The 13686-nt window shown below is 37.7% G+C and overlaps 1 protein-coding gene across 5 annotated transcripts in view; it reads right to left on the reverse strand.

Annotated features, from left to right (window-relative positions):
• Nucleotides 1–13686, reverse strand: part of TCF12 (transcription factor 12) — a 145955-nt gene that overhangs the window by 45919 nt on the left and 86350 nt on the right. For all 5 annotated transcript variants that reach the window (XM_015872425.2, XM_015872424.2, XM_015872421.2 and 2 more), the window contains exons 8-9: nt 3915–4050; nt 961–1013 (exon numbers count right to left, since the gene is read on the reverse strand). In XM_015872425.2, coding sequence (XP_015727911.1) covers nt 961–1013; nt 3915–4050 — 189 coding nt within the window. The remainder of the gene's footprint in view (nt 1–960; nt 1014–3914; nt 4051–13686) is intronic.

Here is a 13686-nt window from a genome sequence, read left to right on the forward strand (position 1 = left end):
TATGACTCATCCGAGTGCACCTGCGCCCATGTGTTAAGTACTGCCAAATAAAAGCCCAACACGCATTTACACAACAAAGAGATGTACCCCGCAAGGCAGCGGGCGCTTCCCCCTCCCCTCCTGTTTGTTCTGAGCAGAAAGAAAAATAATTCTGTCCTTCACTTCACTGGGGATTTTTCACTTCACGTGGATCTTTAAATGCAGATTCATTTATAAACAAATTTTCTTCCTTTTAAGAATAAAGCATATTTAATACCGCAGAACACCCCTATAGCATTAGATTATCACAGCCATTAATGATTTTTCCACCAAAACCCTTCCAACCTTTTTCATCAAAGCCCTTTATTCTCGAAGGATAAATTTTCAAGCAAAGAGGGATCAACAAACTAGTTGCTTGAAAGCTTTCCTGATGCTGGGCTGAAGTTAGGAAAGGCTTAATGAAGGCTTTAAAATCCACCAGGGCTTCACAATGAACATCTGACTCGGTGATTTATGCATATTAATAACCTCAGTCCTACCGAGGCAAGCTGAGCTGTACATGTCCTCCGAATCTTAATGTCTTCAGCTCCACTGGGATTATTACAAATGTAAATTTCTAAGATTCTCAGCTATTAATCTCTGTCTGTCCTCCTGTTCAGCAACATAATGACTAATTAAACATCAAAAGACCTGTACAGGAGATCTTCTTTGACAGCTCCTGGCCCAGCTCTCTTCCCAAGAGAGGAATTCAAATGACAGGGACAAGTGGGTAGAAGCATATGAGCAAGCTACAAATCACTGCTATGAAATCTAAAAATTACACATCAAATGTGTATTTAGTCCTCAAAAACCACTCCCAATTGCCCAGCATAGCTGTTCATGTCCGGTGGATAGCCTTCCTAACGATAACTTAGGTAATCTGCACGTCAGCTACACAGCACCCAGTTTCAGCCCACTTTAAGTAAGACAACTGGTACTTACAGAAGAAGGCAAACCAGGGGGCACCTTTCTTACTTTCTTTGTCTGTAGAGGATCTGTACAGAGAAACAACACATTTCATCAATCTTTACACCACGGATGGAGAATAACCAGACACAGTTCCTTTCTTTTCAAAGTGCAATTCTTATTTCTTTTTATAACTCTGGAGCTTTTTAAAAATTATTTTGTGCAAATGAAATTTGCCATCAATAAGAGAGGTACTTAAATACGTTACATACACATGTTCTTTTCCAAGATAACACTTTGATAAATAATTGCGATTCTTCCCATAAGGAGAGCAGTAACCCCTAAGAACACCAGGGTATGCAGGGTATGATGATGCCACTGTACTCTTGATGAAAAGTAACACTGTGAGATGTGTAATAAGAGAGGCGGACTGATCAACACACATTCTCTCCCTTTCTTTTCTTAATAAAGACATATAGAAAATGACACAAATTTCTATAGCATTAAGAATGTACTGAGGTGGCAAATATTAGCAAATCTAATGACATAATCACTTTTCTTAAGCAACAAATATAGCTCAAATTTTCACCTAACAGTGAAGTTGGAAATCTACCTGCCTCTTTCTATCAGTAATAATTCACAAAACAAAAGTAGCCAGTGATTTCACTACCTAACTCTGCAATCTGAACCAGTTTAGTCATCTGCTAACAGCATTAATCTGAATAGCATACACGCAATTTACAAGTTAACAGATGTTCTGAAAATGAATGTTACAATTTCTACAGCTGACCCAGAGTCTTCAATTAAAATATAGAATTTCTATTTGTTTTTATTAGAAGAGCATTATTACAATTTTAGCATAAGATATGACAAATAAAAAAAAAATTACTCATTCCCATGTGTAATAAATGCACAAAACTGCAGGTAAAGATACTTGATGGATAGATTTACTCTGATCATTCCGTATGAGATGTCTGAAGGGAAGAGCCTTTTGCAAGAGGTTATTTACACTGCACAGAGTGTGACCTAGAAGGGAACACTGGTTGATATCAATGAACTTAAAGGAGCAAATTTAAAGAGCGTTTGTTGAAAACCCTACATAGGCCATAATTCAGGTTTGCTTTAAATTCTTAGACAGCAGTTGCATACTCTTTAACTAATCCATTAAAAAAAACAACCCCAAACCAGCTATTTGACACGTACATTCTCAAGTCACCAGAGAAGATCTGAGATACATTGTTTTTTTTCCTGGGATTTTAAAAATGCACTTTCATAAATTTACGTGATCCACCTTCCCATGTCCCAGGTTCCAGGTGGGCAGATTTAGCCATAACAGAAAGAGGAACATTAGGCCACCATAGTCTGAAAAGATTTATAGTCCTTGAGCTCCCCATTCAACAAGAAAAAGTGAACAGGAGTACTACCTTGAAAACATTACACCTTCATTATGTTTCATTTAATCTGGAGCTTAAATTCAATGCGGCTTGAACAATAATCTGACTAAACTACAGATTCAAGTATATAATAGAAATCTGACAATCTGGAGTAGGATTGTCCCTCAGTTATGGTTTCATACACCCCCTCAACCTTTCTGCTCATGTTAATGTCTCTGGCACCCTGCGACCCACAACCACAGCAAGTTACTATTTCATTCATTTTTCGCTGAACAAAGGGAATAAATAACAATAACACAAGCCTTTTCTATGGAAAGAAGCCAGCAAACAACATATTTTCACCGAAACTTCCTTAGATAGTTCTACTGTAACAGACCTGAAGAATGTCTGCAGTTGGTCTGCATATACTAAGGAGAATGAATACTTCCAAAAATATTTGTGAAGAAAGGAAACCCCAGATTAAATGATGGCTGTATTGACAACAGGTTAAATAAGCTGTATGAAAAAGCACCTATATGTAGGCATAGGCCAAGTTCCAAAGTCACATTTTTATAACTAAAGGTTTAAAAACAAACAACAATTTGATGCATGTTTAGCACTATTTTAGTGCTCAAGAGTTCACAGCTTTTAGATAATACTCAAGTTATTCTAAGAAATAATTTGAATTTGATGAAATGTTATTTTGGGTAAAGTATGTTTTAAGTTATATTGTTCCAGAAAGAAAGAGTGAGTTTATGTGCTACAAGGAGCATTCTAAAGAATACACAGAACTAGAGCAATCAATGACATAAAATGCTAACATGGAAAATATGGTAGCTTTCAAACCAGAATATCAGGTTACAGGGATGAGTTTCATTTTGTTTTTTAACTTGCATACTCAGCTATTTGGGTTGTTCCTGTAGCAAAAATGATATATCAGCTGGCTCGTTCTTGGTTCTCTAATTCAACAGAAAGTCCTCCAAGCTATGAAATATTACCAGCAGCTACGACTGAGAAGAAAAGTTCTATTTATCAGCAAGTATCTCTAGAATGTAAATGCTCTTACAGTATTATAACTATTTCTAAGCAGGTTCTTTCCTGCCTGTTTTGCAAAGTAGCTTAACTTTGAGGATAAACTACAAGTCTCCAATTGCTAACAACTTTAAAGGCATGTTGAACCAATTACAATGAACTATGTATTACCCTGAATAAAGTTACTTTTAGCATATAAAAGGATAATTGTTTCCCTTTTGTGTCTTTCCGCTACTAAATAATGGTAATGACCTCAAGGTCAGGCATTTCCAGGAGTTAATGATGGCATGGGTTAAGGGCACTCAGCTGGTCATCAACTCCTATCCATCTGTCATTATTGCTTTTGCAATTAAGGGTTGTATTGGAGTTTCTTGTTTGGTTTATAAGCAACACCAGCAGTGTCAAATTCAAACAAGCACCTCAAAGAAGTTTTTAATAATTCTGCTCTCTCTCTTACAGCATTTCATTGTAATTTAGAGTGCTCGGTATACAGCAATCTCCAGTATACAAGATGAGCTGTCAAAAAAATCAAGCCTGCAGAAACGTGTCACGAATGGAAGTTTAAAAACTGTCTGTATTTCTCACCAAGAGCTGACGAGTCATGAAGTGGTCTTCGGCGCTGATTTGTGCCAGAAAATGGGTAGTAGGCTGTTCCAGGTTTCCCCGAGGATGACAGCTGACCTGGACTTCCAAGTCCCATATCTGACCGGAGCAGACTAGTCTGCAAGACATACAGAGAAGAAAAAATTAAGCTCTGTAACAATTAAGCTGTTAATACATTATGCTAACCAATTATTAAATGCATATAGTACACTTAATATTTGTAGGCATTTACTGGGTTTTCAGTGAAGGCCTTTGAGTTCAGAAAATATCCAATAGCATAATTCAGAAAGGTAGAGAAAGTTTGGCTGTACGGCTCCAAACAACAGAATCACTTCTTTAAAGGGCCTGAAAGAATCAATCCACAGTTGAACTGTAAACAGAAATCATAATACCTTGCTTAGTTTTCCAAATAACAGCTCATGTATTATACATTATAAAGATAATTGATAATTTTATCTGATATTCATTTCTTCATTCTAGGTCATTATGCAGTCCAGCCCTCATTCATAGGAGAAGAAAAACATATGGCTGCTGGTTGGCAGGATAACAATCATGTCTGCCTACATTCAAACCGTGCTAACGTTTCAATCATCAGATGATGCAAGATAAAAACCACTGACTGGATTAACATTTACACCAAAACCAGCCTGAGCTGTCACCTAGTTAAGTTTCCTCCTTTCAGCCCCACAGTTCCCAATTCTTGTTTTCTTTCCTCCTCCACCCCATATGCTCCCAGAGCCACAGCCAGGCTCTGCAGGCAGCACAGCTGCAGGCCCCACAATGGCAGCAACTGCTCAGCACTGCTGCTCCCCAGGCTGCAGCAGCTCACTGCAGCGCATGCACACACCACTGCTTCTCATTCTCCTCACCTGCCACATTATGGCCCAAATAGGAAACCTAAAGAATACTTTGTGGAAAGTGCTGTTTCTAAACCATCACTGTCAGAAAATAAACAAAGACTAATTCTGTAAATTTGGTATTTATCTCAGGGTTTAACCAAAAAGTCAGATGACCTCCAGCCCAGGATTTCCCAGAACCTAAGGAAAGTTTCCTTGCATAGTCCCTGTGGAAGAAGTGCTGTGACAGTTCTCTCATGTAGCAGAAGCAAGGCCCAGCGACAGACTGGAGATGCAGAGGTTGGGAGTGACCTCTGCATTCTGTATACAGACCCAGTAAATCCCAATCCATGCAACCCATTCTTCAGAAGTCTCCTAGCCTAGACTGTGTGTGGTTAAGAGTTTTTATTCCTCTGAAATACAACAAACGACAATTGTAACCAACCAAAAAAGCCAAACGAACCGATCCAAAAGCACCACCCAGAAACCCATAACCCTCTTCTGCCATTTCCACCATCAAATGAGGCATCTGTTTAAAATGTGTTCATAATTGTCCTCAACTCTTCCCAAATAAAATAAAAATAGATGTCATTGCTTCATCTTATTGATTTTTCTGCCTGTCTGAACCAATTGAGAAGCAATATTGATTAGGACTGATCCTTTCCTAAGGGCATCTGATAAAGAAAGGAATACAGAAATACCTCTGAGGATAGCAGGAAGGCTTTGTATTACCAGCACCAAGCCTCTCCTGCCTATCTGCCTGCAGTCCCTGTGCAGAGGGGAATCGCTTACACAGTTTGCAACACTCTCCATAGAGCACAATCACTCTCAATCCGAACCTCATCTGCCAAGTACGAATCCAATTACTAAAGAATAATCAATGACTGGTTATTCTCCTTAACACTGCTGAGTTCTGTTTGGATTGCTCCTATAAATAAAAAGGCAGCATCCTTAAATTTTTTGCCTCTTTGGATTTCGTAAGGCGTATTTCCAGCTTTGAAACAAACAGGAACTTATTTAAAGCAGCATTTTCCCAAGGGAATGCATGTTCAATAACCAACCTAAGAAAAACAAACCACACCCTAAAAAGACTTCTATTACAATTGACTAAGAATATAACAATCCCCGTTTCAGAGACACTGGAAAAGAGAAAAGGGGTAAACACGCTGCTTTACTTTTCAAGATAATCTCTTTCAGCAAAAAGCCAAACTGCTTCAATAGCCTCGAGGGAAATGACATGGCCTGAGCCCAAAAATAAAGGCACGTCCTAAAAAACACAACCAAACAAGGACTACCAAGGGCTGCTATTCAGACTAACACTATGCAGGTGTGCTGGGGTGCCTCTCTGAAAGCTATTGTCAGAAAAAAGAAACGCAAGGAAGTTATGTACTCAACTGCTGAAATGGTGAGGCTGAGGGAAGAGAATCATATCAGGGAGGGAGGCAGTGTGGCAGTATCTCTATATATTGAAGCACCTTTGTCACAGCAAGTTTGTACTGCAGCTGCATTTACCTCCAAGCAAAGCTACTTTCCATTCAAACTAAAAAATGAATCAGCCACATGCTTATATCAAAGTGGTACGTCAGAGAGTTTAAAAGAAAGAGCTCCTTACTCAACACATTTTAAATGGTTCTAAAATTGATTCCTCCAAAGATCTTGAGAATACAAGTAAGAAACAGTCTGAGTATTCTGGAAGCTTCCTGTTACACAGCCCAACCGTTCCAGCTTCTAGAAACCCAGAGACACAACTCAATGCCTAAATACCACTCCACCTTCAATGAACTGTAAGGACACTGGCCAGCAGAGTTCTAATATGTTGGTAAACAACTCTTTGATTTTCCTGCTTTGGTATTAAAAAATGTGACTAGTAAAAGCCTACAGATGTCCTTATACAACACTCTTTGAGGGTCTCAAGCATTTGGGCTATATGCAGATAGGAAAGCCAAGCCACGCTGAAATATATATGAACATTTATTCATTTGTTTTAAACAAATAATATCCATAAGATATCTTACTGCACATATAGTTTTATTTCAATAGTCTATTTGTGATACACAGTTGACCTTGTGAAGGAATCAGCCTTTTTAGTGGTTCAAATCTTGCTTATGTTTACTTTTAAAATGAAAATCTATCAGCAAATACTTTAAGAACTCAGATTCCTGGAGCAGACAAAGCCAAATTATGAAACAGTATGATCGAAATACAACTACACACCTTCACATTACTCATTGTTTTCTATCTAGTTTTTATCTTTCCTAGCTTTTGGAACTGGCTTCCTTATCAAGAAGTTTATGCATTCGGTCCCAGTAGTGATGCTCCTATTTGAGGGGGGCAAACAATCAAAGCACTTAAGTGTTTAGATAGCAATTGGGGCTTAGATACATCATTTCACTACAGCAAAATAACACAACAGTACTCATCTCAATTAAATCCCTCGTTTCCTGACTAGCAGGAAGAAGGCAGCTGCACAAATTCCATGAAAGAGAGAAACTAGGACATACTTGGAGACAAACTCACTCAGCATTTCTCAGAATTATGCAGAACAGGCAGTAGAGGTGCAGCTCCTGCCTGAAATGTAAGCCCAAAATGCTGCACTAGCAGAGCAGAAGCATTTTGTTGCTTTGATTGAATAAGATGACAGATGAAGACTTGAAGTTTGTATAAAGTGTGTCCTAAAAGTTAGCGTGTCCACCCTTATGAATATATCTGACAACATGCATGCACTAGTTTAAATGAATACAGCAAAATGGAGGAGTCAAACTCTGCTAAACTTGGAAGGTCTCACGGATAAATTGTGCATCTTGTTACTGCAGCTCCAAAGGAAAAGCTAGCACAAAATTCAACATGGATAAATAATTGCTCTGTGAGACATCAGTGCAGTGCAGAGGATTGGGATGCAAATAACCATTCACCTGAGTTCAACGCAATCCAATTGAAGCCAAAAATACAATCCATACAGAAAATGTTCAATTGCACTTAAGTGAAGTCCACAAACTTTGGTAACTCTAATGTGCGTGCACTCCAAGATAGGAGCTGAATTTGGAAAAAATAACCCACACCGACATACATCATAAATTCGTTTTCAATTTAAGTTCTAGAGATATGTTTGCAATTATGAGTATGCTGTTAAAGGATCTCATCCTCAGAATACCATCAAATCGTAATGTGAAACAGCGTCACCATTCTGAGAACAAAGGGACCTTGAATGAGTAATCAATAGCAACTGGCAGAAAATGAGGCATTAATTACGATCCTCTCTAGCGTTTTGTCTCAAACAAGGTTTCATTAAATATATTGTGCTAACCTGTACCTCTTCAAGCCATTACCAACAGATTTGATCCATTTTTGGTCTGTTTCAGGAGTAGAAACAAATCAGAATTCAAAAAAGCAACAACAACAAAACGTCTGAAGTGTTATATGATAACTTAAGTATTTTTTCTTGATCAATTTAAAGGAAATCAGGGGTTGCTAATAAAACACCTCAGGAGAGGATCCTCTAACAACACGCTGATAATTGCAAACATATTCCTCATTTTAAAAAAAGATACTTAGATCTTATGATCTCGATGTAGTCTCTTGAAAATTTAATTATCATCTCCTATACCTAAAGTATCATGCAGGTTTGAGAAGATAATGACAGTCATCCATCAACTGCATCCTGCCAGTGTAATCAGGCTAATCTAGCTCACTGGAGTAAAGAACAGCTACCTAGGGTACTAAACACTGAAGTGATGCAACATCGTAAACAAAACAACAGACATTTAGTTCTTCTGTCTTCCTAATGAACATTAACTCTGCAAAACACCAAGGTGTCAAAGTACTTCTTACTCCATGTATACGCCTAAGTGGAATCCCCAGCTCTGGGTAATTCTGTTCATGTGCATGCAGTATTACTGAGATGGAGCACAGGAACAGAAGACAGTGAAAAAAACGTCACAGAAAGAAGTTTATGCACGAGTTCAAACATTTTTAAAGCAGCCAGAACAGACAAGATTAAACGTGAAGGGAAAGAAACATTCCGTATTTCTTCTGCATCTAAAGAACTTTAAAGCACCCAATGAATACAACTGTTTTAAATGAATACCTTCCTTATGTGATACTGGTTTCCCTACACAGATACCACATACTTGCACGACCACAAATTCTGTCTTCCACTTCATAAAAGCAGCACCCTGCTGATGTCAATGTCCAGTCCCTGAGGTTATGCTGGCTCAGCTTGTCTTTGCTCATTCCCCCAGGCAAGGTATTTTTGCATTTGCTCACTGAACTCTAGCAAGGCGTTACTAAGCATTGTGATTACAGGTCAGGCTCCTTCCCTTTGCATCTCTTTGCTACATTATGAAAACAATAATTTGAATGTCTTCCTTGCTGTGACACTACAAAAGCAGGAGGTTTGGGGAGAACTGCAAAATGTCAGAAAAGAAGCAGCTGAGGATTTATTCTTCTTTTTTTTTTTTTTTTTTGGTTCAAGCCTTCTCACTTTTCTCTGTGTGTCCAATATACAAGCATGATAAATCAAGAATACAAAAGACCTTATGCTGAGTCTTATTTACAGAAGACAGGCTATATCGGATATATAAGGTTCAAACTATTCTCAAACCTGCTTCTCCCTCTGCATTTTCGGCAAAATGATTTTAAAAGATTTCACATGATTTGTAGAACGTTTCCATTCACTGACGATCTGCTCAGGCTCCACTCCTTGCCCATCTCACACAGTAACTGCTGAACAACAGGTTGCCTATGTTACGTTAGTCTTTACTCTGCCTTCCCAGTTCCAGTTTTCATCTTGAAAGCAATAACCTCCGCAGATGCAAAACCCGGGACAGAACACTCTCTGAAGAAAAGGAAAGAAAATGGCAGCTCAACCTGCTGGAGTAGTCAGAGACAGAAGGAATAAACATTGCAAGAAAATCCCAAGGGCGATCCACCTCATCACATCCAGGTAAAGTTAAGAGATCTGAGCTAATATTTCCCTTCTCCAATAATACTGTAAATAGGTAACTGAAACACACCCAACACTGGAGGATGAAATACCGACACTTCACATTTAGCAAGTAAATAAATAAATATAATTGAAATTCTGCATTCCATTGTGTAAAATGCTTCTTAATTCTCTACAAAGTGGGGTATGAAATATATCCACCGATTTACAGGACGTTTCTTACCTTAAACATAATCAATCAAAAATTAAAAGGAAGCAAGGAAATTTGCTAATTATAAATAGCGTGAGAAAGAGAGGCAAGCACAGACACAAGTACAGTTTGTCTGCTTCTTGTAGACAGTTAAAATGATTTCTCCCAAAGCTGCTCCTGCTTTATAAATAGCATCCCTCAGCCCTGCTAACTAATTCCCAACACCTGCTACCCACTTTGTTCAAGGGGATGTCTTCCCTGATTAACTTCAGGTGGACACCTCTAGCTCTGGAAAAAGAAATTGAGTTTATGCCCAGTACTTTTTTCTTTTTTTTTTTAAAAAAAAAAAACTTGCTAAAAAGGTTCTGCCTGCAAGCAGGCTCCCTGTCTGCAGAAAGAAGAGACTTTCCATGTAGCACGAGTAGTAATTTGCTTCTAATTAATCATAATCAAGAGAAAGTAACTTGATTTTACTCGAGAAGCGAAACGAAGCAAAAATAAATCTCTTGTTTGGATATCCCATCTGCCTTTAAAATATCTCTCAGCACCCGTTTCTTTTAAGAAAGTATCAGTTACAGAATCCAGTGTTGCTACTTAAGCTAACACTGCACCAGCTTCCTTTAGAAGATGCGTTTCTAACAGGCCCATAGCTTGGATGAGAAAATCTGAGGTCAAAGGCATCAGAGAAGAGGAGATTAAAAAGAAAATTTACCAAACAGAATCAGCTTGTTGGCTTTTAAGTTACTTGGTACAAACTCTCCTCCCGTACTTAAATATACGTATGTTTATTTCCATAACTCAGTATTGGATATAAATAGACATTAATGCCTTTCTACAGTTCCTTACACGAGGTAGGGAGAACCCACTTGTAGCCTTTTCTAAGGCCACACAGATAAGAAAGGCCCAGAACACCACGTACTTTTCTGCCTCACTCGAAAAATCCATCTAAAACAGTAAGGAGGAAAAGCTTTCTTGTTTAAGAGACACTTCAGATTTAAAAAAGAGAATGCATTTTGTTTCCACAGCTGATGCAACCTGACAGCTTTCATTAGCACTACAGTAAATTCTAATACATCTTTTTTATTTAATTACAAAATGGGAACCCCTCTGTGGCACATGTGTTTTTTTATAATTAGATTTACAGCACACAGGTTTTTTTTTTCCTTATTATATACACATACACTGAAACATTTATTCTACAGTTTTAAATCTAAAACAAGTGGTAACTTATTCTAACAGACATTTAATAATTAGGAAGTTAAAAGGGGGGGGAAAAAAAAAAGCCCAAAGGGATTTGGAACACCCCAGCTGCGTGCCTAACAGAGAGAATTATCCAACCTCTAGCATCCCTTGTGCTGCATCATTACTTCCTCCTGTCAGCCACTTAGGTGTGGCCTAAAGATGCCTGTTTCTCACTCCTAAGATAACTACTTGAATTTCTGTATTAATCTGAAGCCTTTAACTAGTTCAGTTTGTGTGCAACACCATACCATGGGAGCAGATGGCACAGCCTCACGTCAGAGTAGCTGTGTGATCACTTCTAAGGAAGCTGAGTAGGGTCCGAGGTATTAGCAATATTCTATCCCAGTATTCACAATCACACATTTTTCCACCTTCAACTTTTTTATTCTTAAAAAAAAGATGCATTTTGAACTCCATTTCTCATACTGTTTGCTTTTACACTTCTGTCAGTACATCTCCTAATATACTTATGTCTGCACGCTTATTCTTCCAGGTGCTTAATGCTACTTGATGCTTTATTTAAAAATTAAAAATAAATCAGTTAAATGTTCTGAATTTTCCTTTACACATCTTACAGTTATGTTAATTAAACGTATTGAAAATACTTTTTGTGTTCGTGCTATTCAGAATTATATTCTTTTTTTCTTTATGCAGGAAACTAGTAACTACATCCTACTTTGGATACTTGCTTTCATTCTGCCTCGCTAATTTACCAGGAACACAAAGTCTGCCATTTTTGCCTACGCACATTATGAGCAAGCTTCTGTGTTTCCTCCAGACAACTCAAATTTGTCATCAGAATAGCCAGGCAGAAAGCAGCAATGCTAGAAGTTTTTCAGTATGTGCCTTATTTTCACTTGCAGCTGACATTATACACTCTCCAGCTTGTGACTCACATGCAGCCCCGCTCAATGGAACTGATTCCCATTAACTAGGTTTTTAAAAAAGAAACAACGCTACTTAGTTCATCTAGGGATTTAGAATGAGATATTTACACACCAAAGGCAATCGTAGCAAATGGGGAACAAATGTGAGAACACAAATTACTCCACTGTCTTTTATTCTTTACGTTTTCACATTTTTATCTTGGTCAAAATTGCTCCCTCTATTAATTTTTGATAGGCAATAACTTCACTTCCAAGAGCTGTTCTTCCTTTCCAGCATTTCCTGGTGTGAGATGTTGGAGTGCCCTGTGAGACACTAATTTCTGCCGGATTGCAGCAATAGTGAGTAAGGGCTGCTCTTTAGGTTTTCATTCAATCAATTGACTTTAAAGTCTTTTCTGAATTTGAAAGAGGCTAAATTTGCCTCTGACTATGCAAATGCCAAGAAACATGCACTTGCAAAGATCTCTTTTGCCAAAGTCATCTGTTAAATTCTTCAAAAAATAGGTGCTAAGGACATTGTTTGGTTTACTTCCAAGTTCTTGCAGTGCATCTGGTAAGACACACTTTTTAATACACAAAAAACCTTTTATTTCCCAGTGTGTGAAGGATGTTAAGGACCATCAACTTATAATCGTGAAAAACTGTATTTATTCTTTAACACATGGCTAAATCTTGCAGACAAGATGCAACCTTTTCAACTCTCACATTCAGTTGCGATGAAAGTTATAATTAAATAAACACAAGGTCATGGTTTTTTAAAACCAAACAAAAACAGTATGAACTCCCATTGCTCAACACCTTTACCACATTAAATTCTGCAGTATTTTCTCAGCACAAATGAGTCAGGCATACGGAGATCTAGCTCTGAGTGGTATATAAATGACACGATGTTCAATGTTGAATCAGAACAAAGATGGCAGATGGATGAGTTCATTCCAACTTAGATTCAGAGATAAAATCAGTTAGTTATTTCTCTGAGGTACTATTCAAGTAACAGCATATATTTAAAGTAATTTATGAAACACTAAACATGCTACTAGATCTGCTTTAACATTCAATTGAAGCTTGTATTTTTTTCCCAATAAACAAGAAATTGGGGAATCCTGAGAAGCTCTCTCAAATTATGCCTTAACATGTTTACTTGAACTATATTCCCATAAGGAACACTAAGTATGGTGCTAATGTGCATAAAATGTTACTGTCATACTGCAAAATTCAGGCTAATTTAATAATGCTTGATGTGCCTTACATCATGTTCCAATGATGTAATAATGTGCTGCTAAATGAGTCACCTCACATTAACTTCACAGCAACAGCAGAGCTGACAGCTTCTGAGGAAAGCAGAGTAGCAATATTACTGGAAACACTGATGGACCATCTTTCTACTAGATTTACTTTTTTTTTTTTTTTTTGCCCATCCAAAATACAAAGAAATTGAAGAATTACTGCCAATAGATGTGAAATGTGTATATTAATAACAGCCAGAATTGAGTTAGAAAAAAAAAATAATCTTCTATTACTGAATGAAATGAAATATGAAGCATAAATGCTTCATATACACTTTGCTTAGTACTACATATTTCACACTGTGTGAAATAGATGTGTACATTCCATACGCTGTGTAATGGTATACATTTCATACAGTATATGTGTATAA

Source organism: Coturnix japonica, chromosome 10 (assembly GCF_001577835.2).
Source record: "Coturnix japonica isolate 7356 chromosome 10, Coturnix japonica 2.1, whole genome shotgun sequence".
NCBI classification, from domain to species: Eukaryota; Metazoa; Chordata; class Aves; order Galliformes; family Phasianidae; genus Coturnix; species Coturnix japonica.